This window comes from Macaca mulatta, chromosome 4 (genome assembly GCF_049350105.2).
Source record: "Macaca mulatta isolate MMU2019108-1 chromosome 4, T2T-MMU8v2.0, whole genome shotgun sequence".
NCBI lineage: Eukaryota > Metazoa > Chordata > Mammalia > Primates > Cercopithecidae > Macaca > Macaca mulatta.
Window position 1 is genome coordinate 67,358,984 of NC_133409.1, and position 16,817 is coordinate 67,375,800.

The 16,817-nt window shown below is 44.8% G+C and overlaps 1 protein-coding gene across 3 annotated transcripts in view; it reads left to right on the forward strand.

Moving 5' to 3' along the window:
• Positions 1-16,817, forward strand: part of UST (uronyl 2-sulfotransferase) — a 315,313-nt gene that overhangs the window by 115,021 nt on the left and 183,475 nt on the right. For all 3 annotated transcript variants that reach the window (XR_013416004.1, XM_077998416.1, NM_001257513.1), the window contains 1 exon segment: positions 13,125-13,168. Coding sequence is in view for 2 of the 3 variants with exons in the window: in XM_077998416.1 (XP_077854542.1) it covers positions 13,125-13,168 (44 nt within the window). In the remaining variant the exon portion in view is untranslated.

The window sequence follows — 16,817 nt, forward strand, 5'->3', positions numbered from 1 at the left end:
ATGTTGCTCCCAGAGCTAAGACCGCACTCTGCTTAGGCCACCCCTGAGCAGCCCTAGACAGATCACCTCAAAGGGATGAAGTTCTCACAAGCCTGCTGTGGCTCCCAGATGGGAATCTGAGCAAGGCAGGGAATGTGTGGGTGTGCAATAGGACTTCAGAGTCAGGCTGCTGGTGTCAAACCCAGGAGCTTCTGCTGATTAGCTGCCTGACATGGTGCAGGTCACTCACCTTCCTGAGCTGCTTTTATTGTAAACTGGGGTTCTTGCCTCCTAGGTTGCCATAGAATGAGGTCCAGAGAGTGCTTTGCACAGTGCTGAGAACAGCATCAGTGCTGACCACTGATGATGAGAATGAGGATGCTGCTATTTTCAGCCTTGTCTTGTTTTCTTTCTCCCGGGTAGATTCTTAGTCATCTTCACCTTACCTGCACTGTACTTATCAGGGGTGTTTCGTGCAATAAGCACATGATGGAAAGTGTCAATCCTTGTGGCAGCCACATGACATCTAGATAGAAGAGGACAGAAGAGGACCTACCCGGCTGCTGGTTAGAGGCTTGCTGTGTGCAGGGCTGGGTCTGCTGCGTTAGCAGGTGCATTGGCGTTCCACAGGTGGGATCAGTTGACTGTAGCAATTACTTCAAATGGAATGAAACAAAAACCTTAAGTGATTCCATCTCTCTTTGATACGCCATTTCTACCTGCATAAGATCATATAACATTATGATGAATTCCTCAGCTAATTTGGAAATTATACATATTTATATTTCGGTTGTTATTATGGCAACAGTGCACTGATCATTTGATTCTGAAAGTAATTTCCTTCTACACATTTACCCTTGACATCCTAAAATGTATATTCAGATTTAATGGAAAAAAAAAGATGTGTTATAAAATAAGGCAGTGTTTTTGAGCCTGAAATAGTAAGGGAAGAGCATTCATTTGCTTTTAAGTTTAATTAGAAATGGAATGACTTTCTAAATCATAATTGATAGCATTTTAATTAGGATATTATTTTTCAGTGTCTGGAATGCTCATTTTTCACATTTAAGATCAAGAAAGTATTTTTGGGATATGTTTGCCTTTGTTAACCAGTTGGGCGAGCATTCAAGATTTTTTTAAGCAGATATTTTTGGAAAAATATGTAAATATTGATTGTTAATAAAGCCATTTGTTTTAATTCAGTGGAAAATAATTTTATTGAGGCTTAAATAAAGCTGTGCCAGCAATTTTCCTTCCTCACAGTGTGTTGAGGCTGCGTTAATTATAAACAATGGAGCTGCTGGAGACAGTTACACAGCACACAGACTCCTCATCGTCAGCAACGGCTGGTGTGTGCTGACAGCTACCTCTCAGAGAAATGCAACCCATGGTTTAACAGTGGAAAGTGTGGCATTAGCATAATTTGTTGGCAGGGACAAAGCTGGGGTTGCAGCATTGCCTTCAACAGTGACTGCTTCGTTAACAGTGTCTTACCAAAGCTCAGACTCCGGGGGCGACATGCCGACACATGATCGTGTTATAGGTTACCGGAATCCTGTGGGAAATGGCTGCTTCTGAATAAAAGGGAAAGGATTTAAATTGCTTATGATTATGATTTGAAAAGGGCCTGTGGAAGAAAGATTCTCAGAAGAATTGCTTGTGCTTGATCAAAATTGACACAGTGTCACGGCAGCTTCTTTGACAGTGACACTAATGCATATTATAGTTTCCATAAGGTGATCTAGAATTAAAACATTGTATTCTTCAGAGACCAATTCAAACTAAAATAGATCTGCTAATGCAAGGCTTCAGTCAAGAATAAATTATAGCCCCTGAGGTTCTGGAAGTTCATTTGCACACTGTTAAAGGTAGTTCAGATAATTGGAAACAAAATTTTGTATATTTTAGTAGATATATTAAGACAGTATTGGAAAGTAATAGAAAATATCTAATAATTATTTTATATTAATATTCATCCTTTATACAATAAACTATTCCCTGACCTCAGGATTCCTTTTGATTTTGTGGATAATAAATAGAATTATAAAACTAAATATAACTGGCTGGGCACGGTGGCTCACGCCTGTAATCCCAGCATTTTGGGAGACTGAGGCAGGCGGATCACCTGAGGTCAGGGAGTTCAAGACCAGCCTGGCCAACATAGTGAAACCCCATCTCTACTGAAAATACAAAAATTAGCTGGATGTGGTGGCACGCATCTGTAGTCCCAGATACTCTGGAGGCTGAGGCAGGAGAACTGCTTGAATCTGGGAGGCGGAGTTTGCAGTGAGCCGAGATCGCACCAGTGCACTCACACTTCAGCGACAGAGCAAGACTCCGCCTCAAAAAAACAAACAAACAAAACTATGACTGATAAAATTTGGTAATATAAGATGAGGAAGTAGCGACCATTTATTGAGCATTTACTATATCCTGGACAGGCAGCGTGATAAGTGCTGCACACATTTAATACATCTAATTTACATTTGATTTTAAATTTAAATTTACATTAAATACATGTGTTAAGCCGTTCTTGCATTGCTATAAAAAAATACTGGAGACTAGGTAATTTATAAAGAAAGGAGGTTTAATTGGTTCGTGGTTCTGTAGGCTGTACAGAAAGTATGGTGCTGGCATCTGCTTCTGAGGAGGCCTCAGGAAGCTTACATGCATGGCAGAAGGCGAAGGGAAAGCAGGGGTCTCACAGGACGAGACAGGAGTGGGAGCAAGAGAGAGAATGGGGGAGGTGCCACACACTTGTAAACAATCAGATCTCACAAGAACTCATGACCAAAAGGACAGCACCAAGCCATGAGGGATCCACCTTCATGACACAAACACCTCCCACCAGGCCCCACCTCCAACACTGAGGATTATATCTCAACATGAGACTTGGAGGGGACATCCAAAACTATATCAATATATTTAATTATCTTAACTCTGTGACTTAATGTCCTCAAGTTGTAAATGGGGTCATTAAACATCAAGAAAATTAAGTGATATTTCCAAAGTCACTTGGCTAGTAGAGGGCAGGTCTGAGATTTGAACCCAGGTGATTTGATTCTGGAGCCTGCAGGATTGACTCTACAACCCCTGGGCCATGTTCTTTGTCACTAGTCAATTCTACTGAATCCATTAAGTGATTCCCCTGTGGCTGCTTTTCACCATCCCGCTTACATAAGCATGATTGTGGCTATTTAAAATACACGGCACCCTGATCATTCATTTCATAGTCCTTCCTCTTGTCAACAATTCTAACAATTTCTTCTTTATTTTGTTGTTGTTGTTCTCTATTGGATTCACATGGGCATGGCATTGGGCTCCTCTGTGCTGACCATGTTTCCTTATCTCCTTTCCATCCCAGTCCTACACCCTGGAAAGAGGGGGTGCCTTTCAGGGATGAGACCAGAGGGTATCTTTGCTTCAGATTTTCCAGAGCTCTCTTACTTTTGGATCCTGTGGGCCCGTGAAGTGTGTGGGGATCATGTATGAGTGTGGGGGGTCATGTATGAGTGGGGGGGTTGTGTGTGAGTGGGGGGATCATGTTTGGGGGGGTCATGTATGAGTGCAGTGATCGTGTATGAGTGGGGGCATCATGTATGAGTGAGGGGTCGTGTATGAGTATGGGGGTCGTGTATGAGTGCAGGAGGTCGTGTATGAGTGCGGAAGGTCGTGTATGAGTGTGGGGGGATTGTGTATGAGCACGGGAATCGTATATGAGTGCGGGGGGATCGTGTATGAGTGCGGGGGGGGATCGTGTATGAGTGGGAGTGTCATGTATGAGTGCGGGGATCATGTGTGAGTGCGGGGATCATGTGTGAGTGCGGGGATCCTGTATGAGTGCAGGGATCGTGTATGAGTGCAGGGGGGTCGTGTATGAGTGCAGGGGGGGATCGTGTATGAGTGCAGGGATTGTGTATGAGTCCGGGGATCGTGTTTGAGTGGGGGGGGGTCATGTATGAGTGCGGGGGGATCGTGTGTGAGTGGGGGGAATCGTGTATGAGTGCGGGGATCGTGTATAAGTGCGGGGATCGAATATGAGTGTGGGGATCGAGTATGAGTGTGGGGATCGTGTATGAGTGTGGGGATCGTGTATGAGTGCGGGGATCGTGTATGAGTGCAGGGATCGAGTATGAGTGCGTGGGGGATCGTGTGTGAGTGCAGAGGTTCGTGTATGAACGTGGAAGGGGGTCATATATGAGTGTGAGGGGATCATGTATGAGTGCGGGGGATTATGTATGAGTGCGGGAGATCGTGTATGAGTGCGGGGGATTATGTATGAGTGCGGGAGATCGTGTATGAGCGCGGGGGGTCGTGTGTGAGTGCGGGGATTATGTATGAGTGCGGGAGATCGTGTATGAGCGCGGGGGGTCGTGTGTGAGTGCGGGGATTATGTATGAGTGCGGGAGATCGTGTATGAGTACCGGGATTATGTATGAGTGGGGGGTATCGTGTATGAGTGCGGGGGATCGTGTATGAGAGCGGTGAATAGTGTATGAGAGCGGGGGATCGTGTATGAGCGCGGGGGGTCGTGTGTGAGTGTGGCGGGATCGTGTATGAGTGCGGGGGGATCGTGTATGAGTGCGGGGGGGATCGTGTATGAGTGCGGGGGGGATCGTGTATGAGCGCGGGGGGTCGTGTGTGAGTGCGGGGATTATGTATGAGTGCGGGAGATCGTGTATGAGCGCGGGGGGTCGTGTGTGAGTGCGGGGATTATGTATGAGTGCGGGAGATCGTGTATGAGTACCGGGATTATGTATGAGTGGGGGGTATCGTGTATGAGTGCGGGGGATCGTGTATGAGAGCGGTGAATAGTGTATGAGAGCGGGGGATCGTGTATGAGCGCGGGGGGTCGTGTGTGAGTGTGGCGGGATCGTGTATGAGTGCGGGGGGATCGTGTATGAGTGCGGGGGGGATCGTGTATGAGTGCGGGGGGGATCGTGTATGAGTGCAGGAATCGTGTATGAGTGCGGGGGATCGTGTATGAGTGCGGGGATCGTTTATGAGTGTGGGGGGGATCATGTATGAGTGCAGGGGTTCGTGTATGAGTGCTGGGATCGTGTGTGAGTGCCGGGGGTATCTGTATGAGTGTGGGGGGGATCGTGTACGAGTGCGGGGATCGTGTATGAGTGGGGGGCATCGTGTATGAGTGCGGGGATCGTGTATGAGTGGGGGGCATCGTGTATGAGTGCGCGGATCATGTATGAGTGCGGGGGATCGTGTATGGGTGCTGGGATCATGTATGAGTGGGGGGATCCTGTATGAGTGTGGGGGCAGGGGGGTCGTGTATGAGTGCCTGTGAGTGCAGGGGATCGTGTATGAGTATGGGGATTGTGTATGAATGTGGGGATTATGTATGAGTGTGGAGATTATGTGTGAGTGTGGGGATCATGTATGAGTGTCTCCAGGACGGACAGAATATCCCCTGGTGGTTTAAGTCAAGTGGGGCCCAGAGAAACTCTGGACAGATAAGAGGGTGATGCTCTTAGTTCCTCTTTTTACCCATAAAACAAGCGGTTCAATAGAACAATACATTGTTTGCAGGAACAATATGTTCTGAAATTATAAGCTCTGAAATTTATTCCTGAAAAGATCTTTAGGGCCCCAGAAAGGTTTAGGCTCCCATATGGTTCAGGGCATAAGCTCTTTGCCTGGAGGTGCCCTGTTCCAGCCCACTCCCAGGCAACCTGTGAGCTAGGCCTGGCCCTTTCCAATTTCCTTGCACCCCCTTGGAGCAGGTGCTGACCAGAACTGCTTGATCACCCTCCCCTGGCACAGGGAGTTCTGTGATCATCCACGCTCCATCAGCATTCTCTTTTGACAAGAAGCTTGTTTTGTATAATCTCCCACCAGAAATGATGGAGGTGGCCTGAGATGAAGATGAGCCTCAGTAAAATCTGTTATGTTTTACTTCTGGAAAGTGGGATTCAGCCTGGATTATGAAGTACATGAATTTGTGTTTTGCAGCTCAGTGGCTCTCAACCTTGGCTAGACAGTAGAATTATGTGAGGAACTTTAAAAATACCAAATACCATGGACTTGTTCCAGAATAATTAAAATCAGAATCGCTAAGGCTGGGCCCTGACAGCAACATTTCTTAAAAGCTGGTGAGTAGAATGTGCAAGGAGGGCTAAACCTTAAGGGAGAAGATGGCGAGACAGTGAAGGCGGCTCTAGTACTGCTACTGCTACTTGTAGTAGTGCAGCTAGTACTGCTAGTGAACAGTTACTAGGTGCCTATCATGTGCTGGTGTTGTTCTGATGGGATTACAGGCACCCACCACCAGGCTCAGCTAAGTTTTGTATTTTTAGTGGAGATGGGGTTTCGCCATGTTGGCCTGGCTGGTGTCGAACTCCTGACCTCAGGTGATCCACCCACCTCGACCTCTCAAAGTGCTGGGATTATAGGCATGAGCCACTGCCCCCCGCCAGATCTCTGACTTTTCATATCCATTGTCTTGTCATAGAAGACTTAGGTGGTCTTGAATGGCAAACATGCTTTGGTTCTGCCAGCTGAGACCTAGGTGTAATACGGTAAACAGTGATCTTCAGATTCTGAGTTATAAATCCTGGCTTCCTGATTCCTAGAATCAGACTTCACATGAGTTTCTTGAAATGCATCTTTGCTAAAAATAGTTTATAAAACTGTCAAAGTAGAGAGACCTTGATAACATACTGCCGTGCAGAGACTCTGGTAGTACATACAAAGTCCTCCGAGTGCACCAACTAACTCCTGTGTACTTGGATTTGACACCTTTGCACCTTTCCATGTGATCCCTCTTGTTACATTTATAACCTCCCTGGGAGGGCTCCATCATGAAGGGCTAGATGGGTAAGGTGAAATTTAGATTGTGTTATAATTTAGCTGGTTGCAAAGTCTGAGATCACTTGCCTTCTAGTCAGGTCATTTAAAAAACATATTAGGCCGGGCACAGTGGCTCACACCTATAATCCTAGCACTTTAGGAGGCCAGGGTGGGCAGATCATGAGGTCAGGAGATTGGGACCCTCCTGGCTAACATGGTGAAACCCCGTCTCTACTAAAAATACAAAAAGTTAGCTGGGCGTGGTGGTGGGCGCCTGTAGTCCCAGCTACTGCGGAGGCTGAGGCAGGAGAATGGTGTGAACTGGGAAGGCGGAGCTTGCAGTGATGGAGAGCCTGCCACTGTATTCCAGTCTGGGCCACAGAGCCAGACTCTGTGGCAAAAAAAAAAAAAAAAAAAAAAAGAAAGAAAAATTAAACCATTAGTGTAGTGTAGTTGGTTTTGGTGTATTCTTCTATCAATGTATAGACGCATGTAACCACCACCATCTGCAAGGTATAGAACAGCAGCATGGAGTTCCCAGGGATGGAGTAGGGCGTCAAAGCCACCTTTTGTCTCCTCCACTTACCTGAGAGGCCTGGTTAAGCTTAAGTTTCTCTAAGAGGTTAAGCTCTATGGCCAGCCCTCACTAGTGATTTCTTGGCAGTTAGGTTACAAACTCAGAAAGTTTGGCTGATGATAAGAATGGGAATGTGTGAAGTTTTTCCCACTTGACAAGACACTGTAATTCGTGATCCTCAACGGAGGGACTTGAGCCATGAAAACAAGGCTGGAATCAAAACTCTAAAGGTATAGGTTACTTTCCAGAAAGAAATAAACTGATCTACCTATAGAGGCCTCTGAAAATAAGAGTGTTCTGCCTGGCAGAGTGCTGAGCCTGGGGTGTCCTGGGTGGGTGTACACAGGACATGTGGAGGAGGGTGTCAGGAGCATGTTTGTCCTCTGTCTTGGTCCAGACCCTTGCCAGCCCACTTCCGCCTTTTCTTCCCTTCCCCGAATTTAGATCTTGAGCTCCATGCTCAAAGGCCTAGAGGGTTTGGGGCTGCCCTTCCATCCCCACAACTTAACACCCACCCTAGACTCCTTGACAAGGCAAAGCAGCCAGAAGCTCCTTTGATGCCTGGGAGCCTCTCCAGGAAAGCTCATTTTGATAACAGCACTCATCCTTTGATCTCCACAGGGAGCAAGTTACCAACTTCATTTTTAAAAATTCTGACAGTTTTGTTGACTTTGCTCTCTGATGAAAGCGTAAAATCCTAGGATGAAAAGCTCTACCTAAATATCAAATAATAAAATAGTTATACGCTAGAAGAAGAGAAACTTGCTGTCTCCTGCTAAATAAATACCTTGTGTCCATGCAACTTTGCTTTTCCCCTTTCATACCTCTCTTGTCAGGACTCTGAGTTCTAAGAAACCGTGGGAGCACAGTAATCTGCTGGTGAGATAACTGAGATAACAGGGCCCACGGTCCAGGTGCCAACACTGAGGAGCCCCATTCCTTTCTGTGCACAGAAAGAAGCATTAAAGAGAGTTGTCTCATTTCTGGTTGGGCGCGGTGGCTCACGCCTGCAATCCTAGCACTTTGGGAGGCCGAGGCGGGTGGATCACCTGAGGTCAGGAGTTTGAGACCATCCTGGCCAACATGGTGAAACCCTATCACTACTAAAAATCCAAAAATTAGCTGGGCGTGGTGGAGGGTGCCTGTAATCCCGGGTACTCGGGAGACTGAGGCAGGAGAATCGCTTGAACCTGGAAGGTGGAGGTTGCAGTGAGCCAAGATTACGCTGTTACACTCCAGCCTGGGCAACAAGAGCAAAACTCCATCTCAAAATGAAGAAAAAAAAAGAGAGAGAGAGTTGTCTCATTTCTGTGATGTGACATCTGATTATGAAAGTCTTCTATACTGAAGGCACGGGGGAGGAGGAAGGTAGAAGGATGGAAAGGAAAGAAAGAAGGAAGGGGAAAGATAAGAAAATGACTAATTATATTAGAATATTTTTGCATTTTATGGAGCTGGAGGTATCAACAGTAGTCAGCCTGTATGGGTTTGAATTCTGCTGTTTGTTTACTGGCGATGTGGGTAAGATGCTTAACTAATATCACCTTGAGGGGTGCTTGTGAGGATGAGATAAAATGATCTTTATAAAGTGCCTGCCAAGTAGTAAACACTCAATAAAGGTTGTTATACAATCCAGTGGCAAAAAATAGGATTTTCATTTCTTACTTGGTTTCTAGGTCCTTCTACAGAATAGGAGGTGCTCTGTAAATACTGACTGAATATGTAGATGAGAGAATGCCTAATGAGGAGGTGGAGAACTAGTGCAGCCCACATTGCCCACATCTCTTGTTACCATGCTTAGGAGCTGCTGTCATGCACGTCAGCGCATCTCAATTTTGAGGTAATGCTTAACCCTACCAGGGAAAGAACTTAGTGTAGACCTAACTGTTAAGATAGCTACGAAGCCAGTGTCCTTAAAACCAAAAGTCATTGAGTAGAAAAGAGATAGGATTGACCATTTGGCTCTGATACACTGTTCTCTTAGTTTCAGTATTTCTCACATTTAGAACTAACAAAGAATTTAACTGTTGAGTCAAAGGTTTGCCATAGGACTTAGACCAATACCATGTGGAAGGTAGTGAGAAGGATTGTCTAGAAGGAAGTGTGAGATGCAGTTAGACATCCAAGCTGAGGAGTTAAGGAGTTAGTAGGTACCCAAGCTTGGACTTTGACGAAACAATCAGGCATATAAATTGTTCTTTCTAGGAGTTTTTAGGAACATCAGTTCTTATGGAAACGTTGAGTATTCTACACATCTATGTAGAAGCTTTACGGATTGAATTTCCTGTTTCCACTAAGGTTGAATAGACAGTGACAGTAACAACAATCCCAATACTTAACTTTTACCAAGGGCTTACTTGGTGCTTGATCCTGACTTAGATGCTCTGTATGCATTATTCTACTTAATCCCACACCATGTCTATGACCTGGATACCATCATTCTCTTCATTTACACAAAAAGAGATAGATACAGAGAGATTAAGAAAATGACCCAGTATCATACAGATAGCTAAGTCAAGGCATTGAGTTATAAGGGGATAAATTATGAGGTGGACTTCTGCACAATGTGTGTCCTCTAAGATAGGTCTTTTCTCCAAAACTTCATGATTAGTACTTCTGTTCACTTGTTAAAAACATTGGGCCAGGCGCAGTGGCTCACGCCTATAATCCCAGCACTTTGGGAGGCCGAGGCGGGCAGATCACTTGAGGTCAGGAGTTCAAGACCAGCCTGGCCAACATAGAGAAACCCTGTCTCTACTAAAAATGCAAAAACTTAGCTGGATGTGGTGGTGCATGCCTGTAATCCCAGCTACTCGGGAGGCAGAAGCAGGAGAATCGCTTGAACCCGGGAGGGAGAGGTTGCAGTGAGCGGAGATCATGCCACTGCACTCCAGCCTGGGCAACAAAGTGAGACACCATCTCAAAAACAAACAAACAAAAAAAAAATTGCAGGCCCTTTGGCTAAGGAGCAAACTGGGCTAATGTACTAGTAATAGTTCCTTCTTATAAGCCATTGCTAAGGTTTTGGTGTAAAGAGTTAGTTAATGTGGTATTTCATTCATTAAGTGAATACTAAGTACCTACTATTTTCTAGGCTCTGTTCTAGGAACTAAAGCAATGAACAGGTCACACAAGTCCCTGTTCTCATAAAGCTTGTACACTGGCTGAAAGAGACCATAAACAAGTAAATTAAGTGTGCTATTTTAGACAGGGTATTCAGAGTGAGCATCTATGAAGAAGTTCCATTTGAACAGAGACTGAATGAAGAGGGTGGGGAAGAGCTTTTCTGGAAGAGGAAGAAGCCAGTTCAAAAGGCCCCTTGTTGACAAGAGGCTGGAGTGCTCTGAACCACAGAGAAGGCTGTGGTGGCTGGTGGTGCATGGAGGGGGAGGTGGGGCCTGGTTGTGCAGGGCCTTACAGACCATGGTAAGGAGCTGACTCGTGTGTGTAGAGAAATTGAGTTTAAGCAGAGGGCTACCATGATCTAGTAGATAAGGTTGAACGATCTCTCTGGTTGCTATATGAGTAAGAGAGGAAATTAGTGATAGAGATACAGGGCGTCTCTTATATGGCCCAGAGGGGCTGGTGAGAAGTGGTCAGATTTGAGTTATATTTTGAAAGCCAAGCCAATAGGACTTGTCTTTGGGTTGGTATGTACAGCATGGGGGAAAAAGATGGATCAAGAATGACTCTTGGTCTTTGGCCTGAAAAATGGGACACTTTTGGAGGAAGGGATATATTGTATAACCCAATAAGGAAGACAGTGGAGGCAGAAATTTGGGGGGTGGAATTGGAGCAAATAGGGTTCTGTTTTGAACAGGGGAAGTGTGAGATGCCTTTAGACATCCAAGCTGAGGTGCCAAGAAGTTAGTAGGTACCCAAGCCTGGAATTTGAGGTATGAATCAGGCATTTAAATCATTCTTTTTTAGGAGTCTCTAGGAACTTCAGTTCTTGTGGAAACTTATAGTATTTTAGAAATATTTAGTTGTCGTGGCTGTCTTTGATCCTTGAGATTGATTCCTGGAGAACATGCTGGTGTGTGCTGGCATTTCTCATGCTTCCCCTGGGGAAGACATATTCCCATGCTGAGCAGATGGGAGCTCCAGGCAGCCACACCAGCTGCACGGTGGTAGAATATTTCTAAATAGTTCTCCAGGCACAGGCAGCTGTTTTTCTGAGTTCTTTGACACATATAACCTCTACTAAGTCCGACATAGATCTTACATCCTATTCATGCACGTTCCCAGTGGAGTGTTCGGTACATTAATTAAGGTCTAACAAATTGTTCATCATGTTCACATTTAAAAGGGCCCTAAAATAGCCCAATCATGGGCATGCCAGGTATTTGTGTTTGAGTGTCTTATACACTAAAACTGGACCCGGATATTCCTTTACTATATACAAATGGCCATTGTGAACACCAAGTGAGCTATAAATCAGAAGATGACAAAGAAAAGGGGATGGATGATGACTCAGTATGGAAAAACCTATAAGCCAGAACCCGCTTATTTATTATGTTTGGTTTCGTTTCCCCAGTTCAACTGTCCCTGGCTTAAACTCTCTTTCCCCCTTTTTAGTCCAGTTTCTTGAGTCATTTTTGCTCTCTGCTGTCAAAAGCACCTTTCATCCACTCAAAGTAAGACACTGATCTTATTCCCCAATCATCTGCTGTTCTCTGGAGGTTTTCTTATGGTTCTGTGATTTTCTACATTTCATTCCATTAGGTCGTTTGGTCATTTTTGCTTTTCTGGTGAGATGATTTTCCCTAGACTCACAGGAGTTACCCCTCTTGGGTAGGCGCCTCCGATTATACTGATTGCATCATTGGCTCCCCAGGTGATCAGATGTCTCCAGATGGTAATGTTTACAGTGCCTGCCCCACACAGAAGCCTGAGATGGCAGGAAGGACTCTAGGTAGGCTTTTCAGATGGGTGGATGCCTGAACATGCTCTGGAAAAACCAGTCTTCTCTCCTCTCTGCAGTTTGCCAGCTATGTGACTGTGAGCAGGTTACTGAGTTTCTCCAGGCCTCTGTTCTTCCTCTGATAAAAGGGGATACTTCTAATCCATCTCTGGTATTTGCATTAAATAGATAAATACCTGTAAAGCACTTAGCAGAGTACCTGCTACTGAAAGGAAGTCAGTAAACTTTAATTCCCTTCCAAATCCCCGTGAGTCTTCTATTCATCAGGAAACAATAGCCGTGCACTCTGCATACACACATGCCAGTAAATGGCTATTAGTGAAAACAAATCAAGCTCCAGAAGCAAGCTATCCTGAGGAGAGAAGCGAAACGGACAATTTTAAGACAAATTGGAGAAAGAGGGTATGGGGTTCAGGACCGGTAGCATCAGCATCTCTTGGGAACTGGTTAGAAATGCATGTTCTCAGACTGGGGCTGGGCAGTCTTGTTTTAACAAGCCCTGCGGGTAATTCTCATGTACAGTAACATTTGAGTATCAGTAGTCTAAGCTAAACTCAGCAGACAATGGGTGAGGAATAATGGTGCGTGTTACCATGTTATGTATGTTTGTGTGCATACATACCGATGTGTGTAGAATGTTTGTAACAGCTGAAACTATTAATCAAACATGGTAACATCAGCAAAATCCAGTCAAACCAGTGATTAATTGCCCATTTTTCTTTGGTACTGTTGTCTGAGTAGAAATACTGTATAACTAGAATGCTTATGTTCAGTAACTTTGCACTAAATTCATCTGGGGTTTAAAAAATGGATTCATCAAGTTTTTTCTTTATTTTCTAGGAAATTCCACTTACTTGGATGACCATGGGCCACCTCCTAGTAAGGTAAGGTCTTTGCTTGTGATGTAAGTCCCCTTTGTCTTTTGTCATACAGCCTCCAACAAGCAGGAACAGATCTCTCCTGGACATGAATCATTCACAAGAAGCAGTAGATGACAGATGTGAAACTGATGTTTAACTTCTAACAAGGAGGAAGCAGAAGAACATGATGATAGCCCAGATGACAGGGAGAAGGAGCCATTGTTGAATCAGTGGCTGTAGCTGCCCAGGCATTGGAACCTGAGACTGACTTCAGACCTCTGGCAGCGTCTCCTGTTTGCACCTCATTTTCATTTGCCTTGGCATCGATGCTGGCCCACAGTGTGATAGCCACACCCGGCCTCCCCTTGCCTTTGGGATTTGGAGCTAGACTTACATCTGTCCTGTTCTCTCCAGCCTAACTGGGTTGGGATACTCCACTCGAGGCCCTGCCAATACCTCCTCAAGGCTGCACTGGCCTGGCCTGTGAGTCTACTTTTGTTTTTCCTGTAGGTAGTTTTGTCTGACTTAAGGGGCAGAATAATCCTTTAGTATAGTTTCCCTAACACTGTTTACTTTGAGCTCAATGAAAACGGAATGCTAATCTACTGAAAAATGAGCAAACTAGAACAAATTGATCGTTGTATATAAGAAAATACATGCAATGCAATCAATTATCTTTTATTCTAACCGTATGTCCTTTGTACTTTTTTGACATCATTTTTTTTTTTCCTTCTAGGAAATGATGGGGATAGTTGATCAGTACTTGGGAAGGGGTTGTGCTTGGCAAAATAAGAAGTTGACAACCCTCTATCTGTCACTTCAAGAATGTTCTTTCTGGCCGGTGAAATCCTAAAGTGTATATACAGGCACTCTAGCTCTCCCTATACTTAGCTGTTTTCTTAGTCTTTGGCCACTTAAGGTGATGCCTACAAAATGCAGTTGTAAATACACAGTGAGAAGATAATGAACCACCAACTTTAGAGGCTTTGGGGAAATTTACTCCCGTATTAGCCCATTCCTGCATTGCTATAAAGAAACACCTGAGACTAGGTAATTTATAAAGGAAAGAGGTTTAATTGGCTCACAGTTCCACAGGCTGTACAGGAAACATGATACTGGCATCTGCTCAGCTTCTGGGGAGGCTTCACAAAACTTTCAATCATGGTGGAAGGCAGAGAGGAAGCAGGCACATCTTACATGGCCAGCGCAGGAGCAAGAGAGATGGGGGGAGGTACCACACACTTTTAAACAACCAGATTTCACAGGAACTCACTGTCACCACAACAGCACCAAGGGGGATGGTGCTAAACCCTGAGAAACCACCCCCATGATCCAGTCTCCTCCCACGGGGCCCCTCCGACACTGGGGATTACAATTAGACATGAGATTTGGGTGGGGACACAGATCCAAACCAAATCAGCTCCAAAGTCTGTTTAGACCACCCCCAAATTCATGAGCATGAACTTTGGAAGAAGATATTTCTGGATTCAACACTGGCACTGCCATTTCTAGCTGTGTGACATTGGATGAATTAGTTAGTATTTTGAGCCTCAGTTTCTGATATGCAGGGTGGAACTAAAAATACTGCCTACAGCACAGGAAGCCTAAAATGATTGAATGAGCTGATGTATGATGAGCACTTGACACTGACATGTGATAAACATTAAATCAAGGGTGGCTGCCGTTAACTGGACTGCACGAACATTAAAATTATTGATGAGTGGTACAGCAGTATTTATCACAGTCATCGAATGGTTCTACCACTTGATCCACCACCTGTTTATTGAATGACTGTGATGCTGCAGGCAGTAGAAATACCAATACGAAACAAAGCAAGAACAACAACAACAAAAATAGCCTCTATTCTAGATGAGCAAAAGAATATAGAGGATTGTGTTCTCTCTGGGGATAAGGACAGTGTCTAACTCGTCTCAGTATCCTCACATTCTTGCATTAGCCTCAGTGCACAGAGGCACATCATGACTATTCATTACATTTCACTGAATTAGACCATGGAATCCAGAACTGGAATCTGAATTAGGTCTTCTGGCTTCCATCCCAGGTTCTTTGACTAAGCCAGTATTCTCAAACTTTAGCTTGCATCGAAAGTACCTGGAGGCTTATTAAAACACAAATTGCTGGGCCCAGGCCCCAGAGTGTCTGATTCAGTGGGTCTGGGGTGGGAGCTGAGCATGTGCATTTCTCACAAGCTCCCACGTGATGCTGATGCTGTGAGTCTTGAGTTCACATTTGAGAGCCACTGTTCTAAAGGCCATGAATATAAAGAGAACTGTTTCCTTAGACATTTTCTGTGATGTTTTCACTGTTAATAGCCTAGAGAGGGTGATATGGCTATTATCTAAAGTTTATTTATTAATGTAATGATGACTCACCATCGTAAGTTTTCTTGTAGAGAAAACATTTTTAGAGGGGTCAATCACCTGCCTAGGAGGGACAGTAGAGGGAGAAAAGAAGAATGGTGCCAAAGATCTGGTAGGTGTCCTCACTAGTGACTTCCTTTGTCTCCCAAGTAGGGAGGGGCCAGGTCAAGCTCTCCACAGCCCCCTGCCCTGTCATGATGTCAGGGAGTAGGATTAGGTGGCTCTGTCAATGGGACCCATCAGCTGTTTTCCTCAATGGTTTGTTGTTCCTGGCTTGATAAACTGGGATTTACCTGGTCTGAAGACCCAGACCCTCTTTTTATGAGCTTGCCTTTTTGACTTTTTTCCTTGGTGGCCAGCCTGAGTAACACTTTGGTCTTCCTGCTGGTCTTGCTGTGGCTGGGTTGTCTGTCCTGCCTGCCTCTTTGCTGGGATAGTCAGTGCCTAGATTCAGTGTTTTCTGACTTCACTTCCCGTTCTCCCATAGGGTTTTCCCTAGCTGTGCCTCTTCCCCCTGGCTCTGCAGTCTGGTCTTCAACTCCCCCGCATCTCCCCCACCTGCTAACTAAAGCTCCTTGTAATATGCAAAAATTATCAGGTTATAGCAGATTATTCAGACCCCTTTAGAGTAAATCCAGTTTTATAAACTCTTTCCTAAGTTTGAAAATTGGGAGCATAATCTCTTTAAATCAGCAGAAGTTTACCTAATACAGAATCTTTCACTAGAATTGTATTTTCATTATCTGGGATTGGAGTAGCAAAAACACTCTTGATTTTCTAAGCAGTAGCCATAAGAAGAAGAATATAAAAATGGGTAAAAATAACACTGGTATGTGAACATCTTCTCATCCGTTCTTATTGCTGCTGGCAGGGTGGAAATGAATCCCAGAAGTGATGAGGTCAGGCTTCCGGATAAAGGTCCCTCAAGTGTCCCGTGGGGTGGGGCCTCAGTGGTTTAGGTCTGTAGACCACTGGCTTATCCAGGGACAGGGTGGCATGCAGACGATGAGGACTCACACATGCCTGGCCTCTGGAATGAACCCTTACCCTGGCAGGGAAAAGCAAGACTCAGTCCAGACCCATCTTTTTCATATTTGTTTAGCGCTCAAAAATAACTTTTTGATGCCAAGACTGAAAGAGTTGAGATCTAGATAAAATAAGATTTTTAAACCCTGAAAATATACTGAGGTTACAGGCGAGTTCTCATTTTATTAAAAGTTCAATTTCACAAGTTTCACATTCCACAAGTAATAGCCATTTAGGGAATGGGGTGTGCCACACAACACATACTG